This window comes from Ceratotherium simum, chromosome 13 (assembly GCF_057802395.1).
Source record: "Ceratotherium simum simum isolate JZ-2026a chromosome 13, ASM5780239v1, whole genome shotgun sequence".
Classification (NCBI taxonomy): domain Eukaryota; kingdom Metazoa; phylum Chordata; class Mammalia; order Perissodactyla; family Rhinocerotidae; genus Ceratotherium; species Ceratotherium simum.
Window position 1 is genome coordinate 6,675,732 of NC_141912.1, and position 22,361 is coordinate 6,698,092.

Consider the following 22,361-nt stretch of genomic DNA (forward strand, 5'->3'; position numbering starts at 1 on the left):
CTTCTGAGTTTGTCGTTTCCACAGTAGAATGCTTTGTAGTTGTCTGACTGAAAGTGTCACATTCTAGTCCATTTTAGTTGGCTAACACCAAGCACTGTGATATTTAAATGTTCCACTTCATCCTTTGCAATTTCCAGTCTACCTTGGCTCATGCTTCTCACATTCCGTGTTCCAGTTGTGTGTGTGGTACAGCCTCACTCTTTCCTTTCACCTTCATGCACTTCAGCCCCAGACGTCCTTCCACCTTTAGTTGAGTTGCATCATTAGCAAGAGCGTTATTTGTACTTGTTCTTTGCTCCTCCCCAGTAACTGTTTGAGTGCCTTCCAACTTGGGGGTCTCATTTTCCAGTACTATTTCATAGTTCATTTTGGAGTGTCTCATTGCAGGGTTTTCAAGGTAAAAAAAAAAAAATTTAAAGAAAAATACCTCAGCTTTTTCTTTTAAACCATACCCAGTTCATGACTTCCAAAGGCAGGAGGGAATTGCTTTTCAGCATTTCCAGCGTTAAAAGAAAAGTCCCAGAGATCATCTTCACAGCCACACGCACCGTCAAGTAAACCACCTGTACATCACGGCCCGGTGCTCGTGCCCCGTCAGAAGACAGATTTGCAGGAAATGCAGAAATGAAATAAGACAGGTGTATCCTGGCTATGTCTTGATGTCACCAAACACTGCCACGGTTCCCAAGATTCCTAAATCAAGGAGTTGTGGAGCCACCCATGGGCTCCCTCCCAGGGAAGGGGTCTGCTATCTAGTGAAATCCAAATCCCACCCCACCGAATCCCACACCCAAGTGTAATGGAGATGCGTGCTCTGAAGTCTAATCTCCCATTAGAAAAACAGAACAGGCTAGTTTTCCTCCATTTTTCTATCCCACATGGACTGACTCCAGATCAGTAACAGAGAGTTAAACAGTTATCAACAGCAAACAGAATGGGCAGAGTTCCCCAGATGCTTCTAGACTTGGGGGAGCCTGGTAATTTGGTCACTACTCAGCAGACAGTAGGGCTCTGGGTAAACTGGCCTAGTCAAAAGCCTCCTGCCCCGCCTTGGTCCCACAGCAGCTAGCAGTGTCCGGAACATATTAAACAGTTAATAAATACTGTTGAGGGCCGGCCCCATGGCTTAGCGGTTAAGTGTGCGTGCTCTGCTACTGGCGGCCCGGGTTCGGATCCCAGGCACGCACCAAGGCACTGATTCTCCGGCCATGCTGAGGCCGCGTCCCACATACAGCAACTAGAAGGATGTGCAACTACGACATACAACTATCTACTGGGGCTTTGGTCGGGGGGAGGAGGATTGGCAATAGATGTTAGCTCAGAGCTGGTCTTCCTCAGCAAAAAGAGGAGGATTAACATGGATGTTAGCTCAGGGCTGATCTTCCTCACAAAAAATAAATAAATAAATAAATACTGTTGAAAGCATGAATAGCAATACTGTCACTAAGACTGAGTTTTAAATGAAGAGGGACAGGGCCAGGTAGTATGGAGTGAGTCCTTGGGAGACACGTCTTGCACACAGAGACCATAAAATGTTCACTATATGTTGACTATAAAATGAGAAATTTAGAGTATACATGTATCTTTTACTGAGTCTATTTTTTGGCCATGTAGTAGTATAATTAGATGATGAAAGTGTTATAATCCAGATGAGAGCAGAAGCATTTTCTGATTTTCTTTGTATCCCCAAGGCCTGGTGCTCTTCCTGCCATGTATGTCAGGTACTCGGTAAAATGAATGAGAAGCTAAGTTGGAATTCCCATTCTCAAGCCACTAAGATGCATTCTCTCTCACCTCTAAGACAGGTTCAAGTCTCCTTTCATCCGCATGGTAAGATTCCGTGCTATGCAGCACCAGGACACCCTCTTGGTAACACACAAAGAAACTGTGCATTTGGTGTTCATCGTCAATCTACTCCTAAGAAGCTGTGGGGAGAGAGGGAGAATCCCCCTCTGCCCTTTCCCTTAAGGTTCTTATGGCTGGCCAAATAATCAACAAGACAGGTTAGCAGGAGAAAATAATACCAAGTTTAATAACATGTATACATGGGAGAAACTCAGAAATGAGCAACTTGTCCCCCTGTCTAAGCCACTTGCTTCAGTCTTATAGCTAAAGGCGAGGAAGGTGTTGGGGGTAGGTAGTGGTCTGGGACTTCAGAGGGCAAGAAGACAATTCTTTTCAGGGTCATCTATAGATAATGTGGTCAAGGAGAGATAGAGTGTTTTGATAAAAGGGGCTTGGTGCCCCTCCCATTGTAACAACTATTTTACATCATCATTACAGCCATCATGATAGAAGATCTGTTCCAGGAAGGAGCCACCATGTCAAATTCTTTAGGCGGTTAGTGGGTGAGGTCAAATGTCCCTCAGAGAAAACAATCAAGGTAAAGAGATATATTTCAGGGTGGCCAAATCTTGATCTCCCACAATGCAAAAAGGCAAGCATAATAGCCTCGAATGGGTTGGTATTTCCCTTGAGACATTTGGTGAAGTATTTTAGAGGAAAGCTCATCTTCATCTCATTTATCTCTTTATGGTCTCTAATGTTTATATTATGATACAAAAACCATCTCCTCTTAAGCTGATGGAAACCAAACTCAAGTTATTCACAGAGAGTGGGATTCAGAGGCCAGAGGGGCCAGGTAGGTTCATTCCCCTTTTCCATCAATAATGAATTCCAAAGGATTCCGTCTCTTTTGCAGTTAGAAGCAGACAAGTGAGGGATCCAGAATTTTGAATTTGGCAGCCCAAACAAACCTTTACACTCAAAAGCGCATTCACCAGGCTTCCCAGGCAGCCTGCAGGGTGTTGGAGTTCTTGCCCTCTCACATTACGAACAGTAGATATTCCACTGGGATGATGTTCATTCCTTTTTCACTGCGTTTGATATCAAGAACCATGTTTAAGCATTTTGAATACACAATCTACATATCCAAGTGAAGAAACAAGAAGCCAGATCATGTATTTGACTTTGGATATGTGAGTAAATTCCCAATGAAATGTCAACTGAAGAGACTGGAATGGGAATGGAACTATTATTTGAAATAATAATGGCCCTTTAGGGGGCCTTGCTGTGCTATTCTATAGTCATAAGATTTGACAAGTAGAGAAAAGAAGAGATTAGGAAATAATAGAACAACATAGCTAGAGTGTATTTACCACATTAGAAGTCATTTCTTTCTCTTCAAAAGCAGGGACGGAGTATGAGGGAAGGAGTGGAAGGAACGTACCACAGTGGCATCAAGGACAGAAAAGAGGAAAGTTAACTTTGTGTTGTGGTAGTAATGAATTTCCAGCAATGGCGTCTCACTGAAGCTTTATGCATCATCCTCTTTTTAGGGATCTACTATGACCCTTGATTGTTATCCTATGAATCACGCAAGAAAATTAAAACACCCCAATCAAACTACAGCTATGCAAAAAAGCAAACTTTCAGATCCATGCACAACTAGATCTGTGTCATAAACAGAGTACAGGCTTGCAGAATCGGTAATCATCCAACCTAAAGGAAGAAGTCAAAAGAAAGATCTGTTTGTTATTTTGTTTTATTTGGAAAAGAATTCCGAAAGATGGCAGAATTCTATCTACTACTATTTTGCCTGGGACTACATTTTCAACCACACTCGGAAACTCCATCATAAGTGCCAAAGCAAATATTCCCATTATTATGATGACAAAGGTAATGCACTAGTACCTTCCCAGAGAGCTTTCCAAGCATGGCAAGGGATCAATATCACTGGCCTCACAACTCAGGCTTCCCAAGTAATTGCTGGCACCCATCAAAGCTGGAAGTAAAAGTTCAATTTCTCTTTTGCTGTCATCAAACTATCTGACCTTCTCTCCTTTCATCTATTTATCCAACCAGCTGACATTTTTGGGCATGTCCACTAGACTGGGCACTGGTTATCTGAAGATGAATAAATAAAACGTGGTTCCTAATCTCTGACAGCTTATACCCTAGTGTAATGTATGAGAGATGCACACTAGCTGTAATTACCACACTGCGCAATGACAAAGGTATAATAAAGATATACACGGTGTGCCGTGAGAGACCAGAGGAAGGACAGACGAGGAACCCCAGGTGGCATCCTGGAGAGGGGTGTGGTGGAGCTGGATTGTAAAGATGTGGAAGGCAAGAGAGGCAAAGTTTTCCTATGTGAGATCTAAACGTAGCACAAGACATTTATCGGAAATTGACCAAATTGATTTTTACCCTGCAGATAGCAGTAAACATGTTTGCAGAAAGTGGAGAATAAAAGCAAGAGCCATTTATCCAGCAAACACTGAGTTAGCATCTGCCATTGGAGATGCATGTCAGACACGATGGGTATAAGAGGATACAATACAATATAATAATACATGATAGACAGGTCCTGCCCTTGAGGATCTGACCCTGGTTGAAGAGGTAAGGCATTATCAGATAAAGCATTTAGTCACCACACAATGTAGTCTATGTTACTAAATAACTGGCATAGTTCATAAATTCATGGGAATGGAGAGAAAGAAGCTGTTGGGATGAGGTAATGTTTCCCAGTGAGGCAGGCTTTGGATAGAAAGGAGAGAAATCATTGCAGACAATGAAAGCACAGATCAGATCACATCACCCTCTCCTCTAAAATCATCAGTGGCTCCCCAGGCACAGTTACTAGCTCACTCTTTATGCTTCCAGGGGAACAGGACATCCCTATTTATAACATTCTTGAAAACTAAGACGGCTTCTGCTAATCTCTACATCCTAAGCACTGAGCATATAGCCTGCCACTGGTAGGGGCTCAATAAATCCACCCCACAAACGTATGGAAGCGTTCAGAGGCATTTGAATCTCAAGCTAACTATTGATCATATAAGAGCAAGAAGGATTGTGAATGTACAGTTGGAAGGGCTGTTGAGGATTTGTGCAACGTGACACAAAAGGCCCCCTGTGATGGTGAATTTTGTGCGTCAATTTGGCTAGGCTCTGGGGTCCAATTGTTGGGTCAAGATGGTGCTGTATTGGTGGATGTGATTAACAATTACCATCAGTAGACTGTGAGTTAGGCAGATTATCCTCCATGCGTGCGTGGGCCTCATCCAATCAATTGAAGGCCTTAAGAGAAAAGACTGAGGTTTCCTTAAGAAGAAGCAATTCCTTCTCAAGACTGCAACACAGAAACGTGACCTGAGTCTCCGACCGGCTGGCCTGCCCTGCAGATTTCAGACTTGTCAGCAGCCCCAAACCAGTCACATGAGCAAATTCCTTAAAGTAAATCTCTTAATAGATAGATAAGTAGATAGAGAGATAGATATTATATATATTCTATATACATATATGTTCTCTTTATATGTTATATATATTCTACATACATATAGAATATAGATTCTATTGGTTCTGTTTCTCTGGAGAATCTTATGTATACCCCTTTTATTAAATAACAAGAAGTCATTGGTGCTATCTTATTAAGCAATCAGCTTTACTGGCACTCTGTTTGCCCAAGTTTTTCTTCTTCTCTCCATACACTATTAAAGATTTTATTTATTTATTTTTCCCCCCAAAGCCCCAGTAGATAGTTGTATGTCATAGCTGCACATCCTTCTAGTTGCTGCATGTGGAACTCGGCCTCAGGATGGACAGAGAAGTGGTGCCTCGGTGCACGCCCGGGATCCGAACCCCGGGCCACCAGCATCGGAGCGCGCACACTTAACCACCAAGCCACGGGGCCGGCCCTCTCCATACACTATTAGAGTCGATCTCCCCAGTACATCTAAGCTATAAGCTGATGGTAAGGCCTCCGCTGTCTCTATTGTCCTTCTCTGCCCTCTCCAAGCTGGGCCTCTACTGGCGCATGCTATGACATGTGCCTTGTAATATCTAACACTCCCAGAGTCAGCCTGTTTTCTGCCAACAGCACATTCAGGAAGCAATAACAGCTTTAAAGTCATGTGGGCTACAGGGACTGAACCAGGAAGGTTAAGGTATGTCAGAAGAAAAGTCAGTGTTCTGGGTCTCAGGATGTAGTTTCGTGCAAGTACTGGGGGGTGCAAGGAGAAAAAGAGGAAGAGGGAGAAGGAGGGAGGGGAGGAGGGAAGGAGGGATAGAGGAGAGGAGAAAGGAGGGAGAGACAGAGAGGGGAGGGGAGAAGGAGAAGTGAGGAGGGAGAGACACAGACACAGGTGAGAGAGCAAGACTGCCTTCATGCAGCAGGAAGAACGTGGACAAGCTGGGGATGGACTTGGCCGTGGACTTGGGGAAGCTAGTGGGGTGCCCGCTCTTCTTCAGGGTGGCACTCCTGTAAGAATTCTTTCCCATGGGAGCAAGAAAGCCAATTCTTCACCCACTTTGCAACAGTTTTTAAAACCTAAGCAATAGAACTGTAAGCACATCACGGGTGCACACACACACAGACACAAGTGCATGGAAAACTGGTAAAATCTGAATAAGCTCTGTGGGTTGTAGCAATGTCAATTTCCTGGCTTTGATATGGTACTGCCTGTAAGATGTTACCATGGGGGAGGCTGGGTAAGGGGTATGTGAAACTTCTCTGTATCATTTTGCAACTTCCTGTGAGAATATAACTATTTCAAAATGTAAGGTTAAAAAAAAAATACCTCAAGCAGAGCTATGCAATATGAAAAATGAGACTGCCAGCATGAGAGTTGGCCCCCTCTCTGTCCCTCAAACCACCCAACCAGCAACAGAGGCTGCAGGGCCTGAGCGATGCCCAGGCTCCAGGACTTGGCTACACGGCTTGCCTGAGACCACCCCGAGGGAGCCCAGCAGGGCACACCGCCCAGGGCCCGTCAGGCTTGCGGACCTACTGTCCTCGGGGGAGGAACTGCGCTTCCAGAGGCTGCGCCCTTGGGTTTTGTTTTCTTCCCCCTATTCCAGTTGAGACGCCAACACTGGCTCAAAACTACCAAGGCAGCTTGACCTCTCCTGGACAATCGCCCGGTTCTAGCCCAGCCAAGGACAGCACAGGCCACCGACAGAACTTAAAGCACAGAACGGTTCTGGAGCTGAGATTTGTTAAGACCCTGCTCATGCTAAGGCCCACCTGTTTACCTAAGTCTGTTCCACCCTGTGAATGAGGCCAAAAACCATTCCAGGATGCAGGTGACTGTTGCTGCCCTTAGTGTGCAAGGCAAACACCGCTGGCTGCTTTCCCGGGGCCTCTTCCTCAGCCCAGCAGGATTCACTCTCAGCTGTGTAGAGGAGGCTTCCACGCACACGTGGCCTGGGGCACTGGGTAGCAGGGGCAGAGTGGGGGCAGGCTGGACTCGCTCTCTGAAACTATTATGGGCGCAAGGCCATAGATGTCGACAGGAAAGGGGTGTAACATAGACGCGAAGGAAAACTATGGTAAATGAATAGATTGTGTACTTCACCATGAAGCTTTTGCTTCTTTCCGCAGCTCATTTGCAGCTACACAATGAAGTGTCTGCTGGAAATGTTTATCTCTGCTCTGGAAACCCTGGAACACCAGCTTTCATTAACTTTCCAATTCTGTTCTTTCAGAAGATCCCAATTCAGATAAGCTAATTTATATGAGTTAAAAATTACCTGAGGCGAGTTTCCAGGGGAATGTCTCCCCCCTCATCCTTCCCCAGCATTAGTTCTCATACTAGATAAGGAGAACTACTTAAAAAATGCAACCCACTGTCTTTTATTTTGGTAGATGAGTCTGAGGCCTTCATCTGGTAATTAAGGAAGTAACTCTTTAAAGCAGTGTTTTTCCACCAGGGCCAAGTTTGTCTCCCAGGGGACATTTGGCAGTGTCTGGAGACATTTTTCGTTATCATAATTGGAGTTGGGGTGAGATGCTACTGGCATCTAGTGGGTAGAGGCCAAAGATGCTGCTAACATCCAGCAATGGCCAGGACAGCCCCCCAAAAGAGATTATTCGACCCAAAATGTCAATAATGACAAGATTGAGAAACCCTGCTTTCAAGTTCTCAACAAGTTTACTACACATAGCCCTTATTATTCATTCAGCAAACAATTACTTGGAACTTAATATAATCTTAGGACATTATTGTGGGCCCTGAGAGTGGGAGCCCGCTTGCAGCATCTAGTAGAGGAATGACGGGGGTATGCAAGAAAGTATAATGTAATACAGAGCATGCAAAGTGCCTGAGTGAAAACACGGATCAATACAGGGGAGGAAGTGAGTTTGTGAGAATGGGATTGGGGGATGGGAGGAACTGATGTCACTTTCCCCAAGACAACTGCAAACTGCATGTTCACTCTCAAATATAAAATTCACTTTTAAATATAAAATTGAAGTAGGATAAAAGTAAAATTGCTAGGAAAGATCACCAAACCCCTAAGCACTTTTTAAGCAATCTATCTTTCTGTTTTTATATACACATCGTCAGAGAGAAGCCACCTACTGCTTTCCTTGTGACTTTGTTCCTTATTAAGATTATTTTCCTAACAATAATATTTTTCCAGTATCAAAGAGACATTTTATTTTCTTCTCCTGCTCTTAGTTTATTCTCTCTAGCTATACCTTTAAAACATTAATAAACATGTAGTGTAATTCTGTAACTGCTAATTAGCTAAGCAATACATACTTAGCCCCTTTTATCTCTCCTCAGATAACAACTTCAAGACTGTGAAGATGCACTTTCCTAGACTTCTGTTAGTTGGCCTCTCTTTTTCAGTGCTGAGTGCCAAATATGCAGCAGGCACAATTGTCTCCACACCCTTGCTCCCATTTTCCAAGCTGAAAGAAGCCCTGGGACGGCACAAAGATGCTTGTGAAGGAGGAAGATGAGGATAAAAGAAAATGGCTTTCCCCCCGGGAAAATTAGTGACCGGATCAGAGGGGGTTGGATCCAACAAAAGTGCACCTAGATTAGATTTGCAAGGCTGAAATTGCCCAGTGATCATTTTCACGGCAGATACCACAGACAATTATGTATCTTCCAGGTCAGCAATGTGGATGATAAAACTGTCTGGAACACTATCATTGACAAATGTGAGCTCATAGCTAAGCTGAAATTGAAACCAGTTATGAAAGAGAATTACCAGATGCTATATGTCTGCACACAAAATATTCCAGGCAATCTTACAAATCAAAAAATTAATATATGTCCTTGAGGCTCTACTTTGTGAATGTCTCTGCACAATACTAGGTGGCAATCTTTTATTTGTTTGTTTGTTTTTGAGTCTAGGTTTGAATCTTGGCTCTGCAAGTTAATACAACCTCTCTGAGTCTATATTTTCCCATCTATGAAATAAGAAAAATCATACCTATGTCTCAAGACTGTCGTTTATTGTAGCAGTCTGGGTCTTATCTGAAAAAGAGAGACCATGTTAGTTATTTGTAACAGAGAGAATTTAATATAGGGAATAGGTTAAGCAGTTGTTAGAGAATTAAAAAAGCAAAAAAGGGACAGTGAGGAAGCAGCTAGCACCCCGAAGGCTAGGAGAGCAAAGGGCAGAGATTGGGGTTATTAGAACCTGGAAGCTTGAACGAAGAACCCTGTGGAGCTGAGACACAGACTTCGGGGGAAGCGGTGACAGCTTCTGAGACACTGTCATCACAGAAGCTTAGTGGCCCGCAGAGCTGAGCCTCAGCTAATTCTGGGAAGGTGCAAAAGAGAGCTGAACACTGGAACCAGTTGCCACTGCCAGGGTGTTAGTCCATCACTGGGTGACACTCTCCAGGATCAGCAATTTTGCAAGAAGGCGCAAGTCCCTCCTCCCGCTCAACCTCAGTCTCCCGCTGGCACCTCTCTGGCAGATGGCAAAGGAGAAACATGATTGCAGAGAGCCCCAGCTTCACAAAGCAGAGTTCAGAAGTCTGGATTTGGAGCTGAGAGATAATAGCTTAATACCTGGCCCATTCATCCATTCATTACGTGCATGTGTGGAGTGCTTACTGTGTGTCCAACTGCAAGGCTCTGTGCTAGACACTGGGGACTCTGGAGAATTAAATGCAAAACTCTTACAAAGTGCACAGCTCAGTGACTGGCACAACGTAGACCCTCAGTTAAAACCAACTCTCTTCTCTCAGGTCCAGTGTGAAACATAAAGGAAGAGGGAATGGAAAACAAACAAGCAAAACAAATCATGGGGCTCCTGCCTTTCAGGAGTTCTGTGTTTAGATTAAGTGTTGTGGGATAAGGCAAAGAGCGAAGTACAAGGTAGATTAATACATGTTTGGACACTTTAAAAAGTATTTCAGACATACCTGTTTTCAGAATTCAGAGAAGCAATAGAATATTTTTGGGACTATCAGGGAAGCCTTCACAAAGAAGATAGGAATGAACAAGACTCGAGTATTTAGAAAATGGCCACATAAGTAGGACCATTAGGAACTGGAGAAAGCCATGAGCAAATCAAACACTGTGCGGGGGCCGGCCCCGTGGCGTAGCGTTGGGTACTGGCGGCCTGGGTTCAGATCCGGGCACGCACCGAGGCACCGCTTGTCTGGCCACGCTGAGGCCGCGTCCCACATACAGCAACTAGAGGGATGTGCAACTATGACATACAACTATCTACTGGGGCTTTGGGGAGAAAAAGGGGAAAAAAAAAGGAGGAGGATTGGCAATAAATGTTAGCTCAGGGCCTGTCTTCCTCAGCAGAAAGATATGGATTGGCATGGATTTTAGCTCAGGGCTAATCTTCCTCACAAAAAAAAAAAAAAAAAAACACTGTGGGAATTTTCAGGGTGCTTACATTGCCACCCCAGTCTCAAGGAATGAAGGTTGGATTCACAATGTGGAGAATGCAAAGTGGGGCCAGTAGAATATTTCTGGACTGTATTTGAAGGCGTAGATGAGCCGTTGGAGCTTTTTGAATGAGCAGAGGTTATGTGTAAAATATATTATCTTTGTAGTCCCTATCAAATCTAACACAATACCTTGCATATAGTGGAATTTTTGGAAAAAATTATTACATTGAATGGGATGGGATGGAATTATAAAGACAGGTCTTAACTTTGAAAAACTGCAAATACAGTAGTCCCCCCTTATCTGCAGGGGAATATGTTCCGAGACCCCTAGTGGGGACCTGAAACCGCAGATGGTACCAAACCCCATATATACTATGTTTTTTCCTATACACACATATTTGAGGTGTGACAGCAAAAGTAGCATGAATTTCTTTTTCCTTCTTCACAGTTTCATGGATAGAAGATTCATTCTTACCATAGATCTTAGTAAACTCAGCGTATGATTTTTTTCTTTCCTTATTAAGTCAAGAACTTTCACATTTTCACTTAAAAGAAGCATTTTATGGCTTCTCTTTGGCATATCCAAATTGCCAGCATCACTACTCTTGCACTTTGGAGCCATTATTAAATAAAATAAGGGTTACTTGGACACAAGCACTGCAGTACTGCCACAGTCGATCTGACAACAGAGATGACTACTAAGTGACTGACGGGCGGGTAGCATATACAACGTGGATACGCTGGACAAAGGGATGATTCACGTCCCAGGCCAGACAGAGCAGAACGACTCAAGATCTCATCATGCTACTCAGAATGGTGTGCAATTTAAAACTTATAAATCGTTCTTTCTGGAATTTCCATTTAATATTGGTGGACCATGGTTGACCATGGGTAACTAAAACCATGGAAAGTGAGATCTTGGTTAAGGGAGGACTATTGTATTTCTCTTTGTTTTAATTATAATAATAAATACTTTGTGAAATGTTTTGTGCAATCAATGAGCAATTTTAAGGCCAAAAGTTCAGGAAATAAAAGAATTTAAACAATGATAAAAATTTTAACAAACAAAGATGTAACTCACCCATCAAGACACTGTGCTCATTTCACAGATTGAGACCCCACCATCAGAGTAAATGAGACGTTGACGAACGTTGACTTTGCAGAGACTGGGAGGGCTGTTGAAAGCCTCATGGACTTATGCAGAAAAAGTGTTGGGCAACGTGTTTTTGAATCAATTTTAGTGATTCATACAGAAAAAAATAATATAATTGGTGTTAATTTTGAAAATGAGTTTGCAGAGTATATAGTATACTTACAGCTAATCTGTTTTTTTCTTCTTGGCAGATCCATTACAAGATTTTGGCTTTTCTGTTGACCAGTGTTCCAAACAATTAAAATCAAATCTCAACATTAGATTTGGAATCATTCTGAGTAAGTAAAAATTATGGACATGAAATAAAACATTGCACAACCTCTTCCTTGACCACACACCTAGTTACTTATATTCACTACACTGGCTGGCTAAGCCACTGTTCCCCACCACTCTGTGGAATTAACTCTATTTCTATCTTCATTTTCAGCCTCTTCTCTGGGTAATATCCAGAGAGAGTAGAATTCTCGTTTAATGCTGTGTTTTAGTACTAAAAAGACTCTAGGCACTCATTCGGATGATATAAGGACCTGGAATCAGTATATCCAGCAAAAAAAGAAAATATTTTGAGCCTAAGTATTGACGTCTGCTCAGGAGAGAGCTTTTGCTTTGTTATCTCAGCAACAAACACATCTACTACCAGCAGCATGGTTTGTCTTTGCATTATTTCATTTCCCAAATAGCTAAAAGAAGTTCTTAAACCTTGACACAGGCAAAGACATGCAACATCTTCTTCCCCCACCCCAAATCAATGAACTAGAATGCTTTCTGATTGTCTATTTTTATATAGCCATGCCATCACAGTTAGTCATCATATTGCTATAGCTATTAGGGTTTCTCCTTTTTCTAAAACAGTTTTATCAAAACCAGAGCAGAAGGATTTAATAAACTTAGCATGTGGAATCATTCCAAAGAAATGGCAGGAACATTCCCAGAGTCCAAGAACTCTCTTGCAGCTTCATATTTCCAGAACCTTGCACAATATCTGGACTCCACAGCAGCAGCTCAGTAAATGCTTTGGAGAGAGAAAAAGAGAGAGAGAAAAGAGGAATGGAAGGAGGAGTGGGTAGAACATAAAAAGGAGGAATGTAGAAAAAGGCAGAGAGAATTAGAAGCCAGCACTGCAAGCACCCTGAAGCTTCCTGTGTAACTACAGTACATCTGCTTAGCAACAGTAGGGGTATGCTGGCTCAACCACATCCCACTGCTGTCAGGGGAGGTGCACAATACTGTGTAGCTGAGAAGTTGTAGAAGCCGGACCTGCAGCCGTCACATTAAGGGGCCATGGCATCAGGGTGGGGAAGTACAGCAGATTAACTACCTTGCTCCAAACAGATCAAGTTTGTGAAAGGGCTGTGTTTCGTACCCAGGCCTGTCACCATAATTCCCCATACCATTGCCTAAATGCCATTTTACCAAGAAAAGAAAAAACTTCCCCATACACTGCATACTTCTGAAAATAAAAGATCCTTTGGCTCATGCTTTTATGAATTTTGAATGCTTTAGTATATGGCGAAACCCACACTAATCATAAAGCTGGTCTTCTCTTTCCCTTTAGGAGAGGACATCAAAGAGCTGTTTCTTGACGTAGCTCTCTTCACGAAAGGCTCATCCATTCTGAATTACTCCTACCCCATCTGTGAAGAGGATCTGCCCAAGTTTACCTTCTGTGGAAGAAGGAAAGGGGGTAAGTGGTCTGTTTTGCTAACTGCTTGCTGAGGCCCAGCGAGAGATGAACGAGAGCTTGCAGCCGCGGTTGGACACCCAGGCCGGAGTCTTTGCTCTACCTCTTACTTTTGGACAAGCTTAACCTCACTTATCAGCATTTGTTATATAAAAATAACCATAAGGCCCATCCCACAGGGCCTACCTTACAGGGCGAGTGGAAAATCAAATGAAATATGCATATGCGGCACTTTACAAACAGGAAATTGTTATTGTTAGTAGTGGCATCTGATAAAAAAGGATTGGCAGCAGAAAGAACCAGCAGCTTCCCCAAATCCATTGAGGTTCGAAGTGTTTCCAGATTTCTCCTAAGTGATCTCTTTAGTTACAGGGTCTCCTCGATCCAGCAATGCATCTGAAAAAGAAAACAAAATTAAGCTTTCTAAATGTCATTGTTACTGTGGTCTTTCCCATTGGCGTCATTGACTGGCAGGGGCACAAGGTAGCTAGACTCAGAGCACAGAAGCATAAAACCCATTATCTTCTCTTTCTCCAATTCATAAGCTCCCTCCTCCCCCCACCCCAGCCGTACATACCCCAAAGAGCCCAGGAACGTCACTCCAGCCTGTCCCCACCTCTCCTCTCCTCCTTGTCTGCATCCACCGTCTTCACCAAGGCCCTGAGATGCTTCTGTTTATGTAACTAAAACTCAGGTCTGATCTGTGACTGTCCTTCCCTAGTTGTTTTCCTCCTTCCAGGGCTTCCTTCCTGTTCCCATTGGCCAAGGGGGAGCATACCCCTAACCTCACATTCCAGAAACATCCTCTTATCTATTTCCTCACTGGAGGAAACTGAGAGAAATCACCCACTTACGCTTTCTCAACAAAGGATCTAGAAGAAATTAGGGTCCCCTTCCCATACTAAGGGATGCAGACAAAGGAAGTTTGTGCAAGAAAAGAAAACAAGGCATTTAAGGGAATGCTGGCCAGATGGAGCCTGGTGGACATAGCTGTGATGTGTAGATGACAAGCCTCAGCTCAGCCCTCCCTCCTCACCCCCTCTCTGCTCCCTGATGTGTGGGATGCATTAAATTTATTATAGCACTTGCCATGTTGGCCTATAATCATTTATTCCCTTTTGTCATCCCCAATAAACTGTGAGCTTCTTGAGGATGGGGTAGTATCATCTTTGTCTTTTTATTCCCAGGATTTCGAATGTGCCTGATGCACAGGGAGGGCTAAATATGGCACACAAACAGAGTAGAATAGCCAACATTACTAGGCATTCGTACCAGGCACAGTTCTAAGAGCTTTGCATCCAGTAAATCATTCACTTCCTATCCCAACCTTATGAGTTAGGACTATCAGTACCTTATAGATGCAGAAACTGAGCCACAGAGAGTTCTAGCAACTTACACCAAGTCACAGAGCTGGTGAAGGACCCATGGCTCAAACCCAGGCACGCTGGCTCTAGGGCCCTAATTTTAGCTTCTGAAGAATAAATGAACAAAAGAACAAATAACAAAAAGTATGAATGTGCCTTTGGGCCAGGAGTTTATTCAAAATTATCATTTAAGAACTCCTGCTGGCTAGTGATCTGACTTTGTTTCAAATTGGGACATTTTTTTCCTTCCTAGCTAACCTACTATCAACTGATTAGTCAGTTTTGCTCTCTGAACTTACTGGAAATATTTCTGAGTAATTGGTCACATTCAGTATTTCCTCAGTATGATGAACTCTTCTTTACCATGGTCCCCATTTAACCTTTTCTACGTGTCCTCTGCCATGCCTATCCAAAACTCCTCACCCCCCAGTCAGCCATTCTTTCATTTCTCCATTCCTTCCTTCTTTCCTTCCTTCCTTCCTTTCTTCTTTCCTTCCTTCCCTCTTTCCTTCCCTTCTTCTCTCCCTCCCTTATTCTCTCTCTCCCTCCTTCTTTCCTTTAACACTAAGTCCCTACTCTGTACAAGCACTTTGGGGAGCCTGAAGATGAACCAAGAATGGTTCTGCCTTCGAGGACATTCTGATGGACTAGAGGAGATTAGAGATCCCCAAAACAACTATTGCAGGTTGCTGTGTGTGGCGTGTGCATCCAAGAGTTACAAGCAGAATGCCCAGGACACCTGAGAGGTAGAGTTCATCCCCAACAGGTTCAACCTGTGGGAACATGCAAAATCTGGGAAATTTAATACAGAATTACTTTCCTGTTTCCCTTAAGGTTATTTGAAAGCCTGTTACAGGCTTTTCAGCATTCTTTTTATATATATAATTTGTGCATAGAATATTAGCACTTGAGGTCTGCCAGCGTTTCTGATTTTGTAGACTGTATTGGAGGAACTCAAAGGATCTTGAGCTGATAATTAAATAATAACCCCCCCAAAGAAAGACTGAGAACTTCATAGGCTGCCACCTATAGCCAGCATCTGTAGTCCTATCTCTTGTCTTTTGCTTATCTTTCCAGTTTTTCTCCAAAATAAGTATTCTTGAACTCAATATGGAAAAACGTACGCTTGGAAGTACTACCAGCTTGGTAAGAAAGCACCCATACTGGGCTGTCCTTCATTCCTATTTCCTTCTATTCCCTGAATAGCTTCCCTATCTCCCTCCAGGATGATGAAAATGGCTTCCTAACTGGTTTCCCTGCCTCCGTACTGCTGGCAGGGTAGTCTTCTCAAATATAGATATGATAATGTGTCCCCTTTTCCGAAAGACTTCAAGAGTTCCCATTTCTATAGAACAGGTTCTAAGGTCTGTAGTGACCAAAGTCCATCACAAATTTGACTCTAGCCTGCTTCTTCAGCCACATCTTGTGCCACATGCACGTTTAGCCACAGCTTCAACAAATCCTGTGCCACTTTCTGACCACACCCTGTATTTAACACGCGTGACCTTCTTTGGATGGTTTCCTTAACCTCTAATGCCCGTTCTACATTTGTCTTCCATCCAGACCTAACTCAAGTATCACTTCTCAGAAAGCTTCCTCCAACCCCCAGCCAAATGAATTACTCCCTCTGGTGCTCCTGGAGCATCTTGTTCCTACTTATCTCAGCTGAAATTGTATTCTATAGTTAGATAATGTGTGTGTGTGTGTGTCTCCCATTAAACTGTGAACTCCTTGAAGGCACGAATATTTCTTGCCCCTCTCTGTCTCTGCAGACTTGACAAAGAAAGCCTGGCACAGAGTACAGATGTAATAAATACTTGTTTTATTGAATTTGCATTTGACTGATTGAATGCACATATACCAGCCCACCCCAAAAGTGACTATCTAATGATGCTTATGCATGCCACAAAGACACAAGGCACATCAAATCCTAGCAAACAGTAAATTGTCTTAGTCCTCCAAGTTTAAGAAAACCTAAATATTTTTCCCTCTGGAAATGGTTTTAATAGAATTAATAAAACAGAAGAGATATTGTTCCCCCAAACTGAGGTATCCAATTGAGTTTAGCAGCTCGAAAGGCTGGTGATTACCTTATCCACATGCTGGGCAGCCTGCAGCTATTTATTTGTTTTATTGCCGTGGGGTTGATAACTGCACAAGCAGGCTAAGAAGCTGGCACCTGGGGAATTGCCAGGAAATTTCATATAGTGTGAAACAATCAGAAAAGTGCTATACAAATGTTGCATGAACAAATAATTATGTAAATTCTATAAGCCAGAGAAACTAAAATCTTAAATTCAGAGACTTCTTGCATTATTGCATTTTTTTAACCCACCCACAAACCTACTGCAGGAATGATTTTGTTTAAAAAATGTGATTAATTCTCACATCAGAAGGGGAAAAAAATGGCACCAAGGAGAACTGAAGTCCCCAAGCTGCTGTGGACATATTAAGCAGGATGTGGAGTCCCTCTGGGGTTTGCAGATCCTTCTTAGCAGAGCAGTGAGAAGGCCTGGCATCCACTGCAGGCAGCGTATGGTGGTGTCAGTTGCAGTTGAGTTGTTCAACACCATTTCTGTGGCGTTACGATGCCTTCCTCTGCAAACCTACACCTCGCTGGCTGTTCTCTAAGCCAGATGAAGCTACAAAATGGGTCAGGCTGAGTAAGACTGTGAAGATAAAATGTTGTTTCCTTTTCTTCTGCATCTTCCTCAGCTAGCTCTAAGGCAAGAGTTCATTGGATTCGAAGATTATGTGATGCTCTTTGGCATTATCATTTATGGTGTGATTGCAATGCAGGGGAAACTGCCCACATGTCCAAGTATAGGAGATTGAGAAGTAGGTCATTGTTCAGTCAAGCAAAGGTACAGTATGCTGTGCTTTTAAATGATGTTGTAGGTGATTATTAAATTGCATGAAAACACGCTCATAAGAATATTGTTAAATGACAGAGAAGCTTGCTATAAAAGAGTACTCACTATTGGATACTGTTTTTATTAAAATGTTTGTACATGTATACACCAAAAAAAACTAAAATAGTGTACACTTAGGTTCTAATAGTGGTTATCTCTCAATGGTGGAACTGCCCATCTTTATTTTCATCTTTTTGGAAATCTCTTTTGCTTTTATAATAAATTTACAAGGTTACTCTGTTAAATGTTAATTGATCATTGTAGGAAAGAATAGAGAGGATGAATTCTCTTCCTCTGTAGGGTAAGTAAGAGTTTGCAAAAATAATCATAGCCTACTTAATATTCCATGATATTTGGAGTTATCCAGAAAGTTCTGAATCAAAGTGTTGCATAGACTGTCAAAGGATCGTCCACTACCCACTCTGGACTCTCTCCCTGGGATGCCCACAGGCCCCTTTACCCAGCTGTGGGTTCAATGAGAAGGAACCAGAATAGACCACTGTTTTACTTCCTGCTCTGTTAATGCTCCCCTAGTTCCTTTCTCTCCTCTGGGGGCTTCAGACCATATAGATTCATTTGCTTTATTTGATCTGGCTGCTTTCAAACTGGCTGCATCAATTTTTAAGACTAAATTGGGATTATATTGAATGTCTTTAATGGCCACACCTAATTACTAACCATAAAGCTGAGTTCATAACTCCTCAAGTTAAGAACAGTAATGCCGGCGGGACCCCTGTGCCATTAGATAGCTTTGGTCTGGTCCACAATCACCAACTGTGCCCTTACCCCAGGATCTCAATCCTGGTCTCATGTTAGTTAGACCCCTGCTCTTCTATGTGGTGACCACAAGCCACATGTGGCTACACAGCCGTGGAAACGTAGCCAGTCTACATCGAGATGTGCTCTAAGTGTAAAATACAGACTTGATGTCAGAGATTTAATCTGAAAAAAAGAAAGTAAAATATCTCAATCACTGTTATATTGGTTATATGCTGAAATGATAATATTTGGGGTATATTGAGTTAAATAAATTATATCATTAATATATTATTTATTAATTATTTATCAATAATAAAACATTATTATTAACATATTGTTAAAACTAATCTCACGTTTTTAAACGTGGCTACTACAGAATGTAAAATTAGACATGCGACTCTATATGTATTTTGGACAGTGCTTCATTATAATATCCCTTTAAAATTTTGAAGATTCTAAAACTTCACACCCCAGACCAATTAAATCAGAATCTCTGGGGGTAGGACCCAGGCCAGGTGATTTCAACCTTCGGCAGAGGCTGAGGAGGCTACCCCAGCCCCAGGCAGGGACTGCACAACAGCAACTAGCATTGTCAGAGCACTCAAGGTGGACCAGGAACATTTCCAGGTACCTTATGTGAACTAACTAAGGTACTGCTTGCATCAACCTTATGAAGTGTAGAAACTACTGTTATTAGCCTCATGTTAACAGATGAGGAAATTGAGTCCCAGAGAGGTTAAGTAACTTCCCTAAGTCACAAAGCCAGCAGGTGGGGGAGCTGAGTTTCTCTCTCCAGGAAGTTGGGCTCCAAGGGCTTGCTCTAGACCTATCTGCTACATACCCTCTTTGAACATAAAGAAAACTCTGCTGGAGAAGTATAACTCATTTCATCCCTCCACCAGGACTGGAAAAAAGATCTAAAACACATGACCAAATTTTAGTAATCAAATGATCATCTTTGGGCATAACCAGCCATTATATAAGGCAGTGTTTCTCAAAGTGTGGTCCCTAGACCAGCATCATTTAGGAAATTATTAGAAATTCACATTTTTGGTTCCCACCCAGACTGACTGAACCAGCAACTTTGGGGTTGGAGCTCAGCACTCTGTATTTTAACAAGCCCTTTAGGTCACGGGTCAGCAAATTTTTTTCTGTAAAGGGCAAGACAGTAAATATTTTGGGCTTTCCAGGCCATATGGTCTCTATCACAACTACTCAACTCTGCTGTTGAAGCGTGAAAATGGCTATAGACAATATGGAAATGAGTGGGCATGAATGTGTGCCAATAAAACTTTATTTATGGACATATTATCTGAAATTAAATTTCATATAATTTTTCCATAACGTGAAATACTATTCTTTTGAATTTTTCCTACCATTTAAAAATGTAAAGACCATTGTTAGCTCATGTCTGCTCAAAAACAGGCATTGGGTGGGATTTGACCCACAGACCATAGCTTGCCAAACCTGCTCAAAGTGGTTCTGTTGCACACTTAGGTCTGAGAGTGAAACTATGAGATAAGTCAGAATTCCAGGCTCTTCACGAGAATTGTTGAGCACAGGCACCCTCTGGCCTTCACTATGGTGAACACTGACCTAAAGCTCAGGATAAATTCAGATCCAAGCTACTTAGGGAAACGCCAACAACTTTGCTTTAACTATACATCGCTGGTGCCAACAAATCAGATTTAGGGCAAAGAAAGGGGACTTAACACACGGACTGATGAGAGAGGCAGCTCGAAAGAAGAAAGAGCGCCTTGTGAAAAAGCTAGAGGGCAGGACTGATGGTCTCCTCCCCTCCCCATAGCTACCATTTACAGGCTGGGCACAGAGGCTCTTCTTTCTGGAGAATCATTTAATCTCTGGTTTTCAATTACTTCATCTATAAAATGGGAGTAATCATACTCTTTGTTGGGTAATAGTGGAAGACTAAATAAGAACAGAGGTAGAACATGCCCGGCACGACAGAAAGCATGCAATAAACGCGGCAATGGCCTGTCTCCCTCTGCTTCCTCCCCAACCTGAGGGGCCTTGAGGCGGGTGGTGGAGCAGCCTGCGTAACTCACATCTGCCTTATAAACTCATAGAAACCAGCCTGAGGTGAGGATTCTGACTCAAACCAGCTCACTGGAAGTCAGCAGGCAGCCAGCCCAATGCTCTGCCTACCGCTCAGGATCCCAGGATTTCCTGGCCGGTGACTGAAGAAGTCTTTTCTTGTTGTGTCTTTTCATGCTGTTTTGTTTTCTTATCTCTGTCTAAGCTCAGTCTCTAAAGTTCTCATTTTCTGCCCCTGGCTTCATTTCCTTCCAGAATGAGTGGCCGTGGGAATGTCTGCTCCCTTCAGGGAAAACTGACATCTGTCCACAGAGATGTGGTCTGTCCCCATGGCCTCAACAAGATTGTCCCACAATCTGCTGACATAGGGACTTTCCCAAAGTCTGGGTTTGTCGGCACTAACCGACACCACAGAGACCCCACAGCCCTGTTTAGCTTGGAAGTGAGTTGAGTTCCCCTTTTCATTCTTTTCTGATTTAGCACGAGTTCAGCACACCTTGACGTCCATTCTCAACAAAATGGGGTTCGTTTTGTTCAACGAGTTTCCTAGAATATCCCATCTCAGGAAGACGAGAGTGAAACAATGAGTGACATAGAGCACAACATCGATCGTAGGACTTACCGTTAAACATAAAACTAAAGTGTCAGTCTGGGAAGTAGGGACAAGCCCCTCCAAGGACATGCTCCCACCAAATAAAAAATGGAGAGGAAATTACTTAAAAGAACAGGGTGGCTCTGTCTTGGCTGTCTAGAATATATTGTGTAGGGCTATGTAGAAACGAGATTCTCAACTGGAAATGAACCTGGAGATTTGGGCAAAGACCAAGATTAAAGCCATCAAGTAAACAGAATGAATGTCTTGATGACAAAAGACACTTTAGCTGTCAGACCTGGTTCTGGCCAAACCATTCTGAGTTCTGGCCAGCGTAGGTCAACCCAGGCAAAAGGCATTGGATTCAGCCAATGTTGAAATGCCAAGTAATTGGCTTTCAAAAATGATTTGTTTGTTGCTTCATGGATTGACTTCTGGATATCAGTTGTACTCAGTCTCTTGCCAAAACCAATTGAAATTAAAATAAAGGCTTAGAGGCTTTCAATAAGTAAATTGTGTGTGTGTGTGTGTGTGTGTGTGTGTGTGTGTACACTGGCTATATATGATCATAAACTAGGAGACCTGTAGGTCAAGGGATCTTCTCTGAGACCTTGACAGCTGTGATTGACATGGATGAAACATGATGAAAAGCTGAGAGGACTTGACATAGTGAGTGTCAGAATCCCAGAGAGGTGCAGAAGACAGGGGTCCCCACAAGAACCGCTGATGCGTGATGCACCTGTCCCTGTGTGCATGTGCTAACCACTTTCCAGTAGGACCAAAATCTATTATGAAATACATACAACAGATATTGATATACTTCATTTCATGCAATATGCAAGCTACAGAAAAAAATTAGTTGCGGACTTAATTTTAAATGCATCTGGAAAGCTTGTAATTAAAATAAATATCACAGTGACACTTTTTGCAAGCTGAAGAATCCTCTAGTTCAGGAAATAATTGCTCCCTGGTTTATCCTTTGTGTAAATCTGAACTTTCCTACTTTAAGTGTTTGTTCAAAGCGGGGAATACATCATAATTAGATGAATTTCAATATATGACAGAATAGGCCCCCAGAGAACCATATGTAAAGTCTGACATGACATTGCCCACAAGGCAGATGTTATCCCTGGTAGCAGCTAAGGGATCCCACTGTAATACTCACTGATTTTATATACACAAATAAGA

General features: G+C 42.7%; 1 protein-coding gene across 1 annotated transcript in view; it reads left to right on the plus strand.

Moving 5' to 3' along the window:
• Nucleotides 1-22,361, plus strand: part of LY86 (lymphocyte antigen 86) — a 71,121-nt gene that overhangs the window by 30,420 nt on the left and 18,340 nt on the right. The window contains exons 2-3 of the mRNA XM_004432145.3: nt 12,002-12,088; nt 13,366-13,494. Of these exons, the coding sequence (XP_004432202.1) occupies nt 12,002-12,088; nt 13,366-13,494 (216 nt within the window). The remainder of the gene's footprint in view (nt 1-12,001; nt 12,089-13,365; nt 13,495-22,361) is intronic.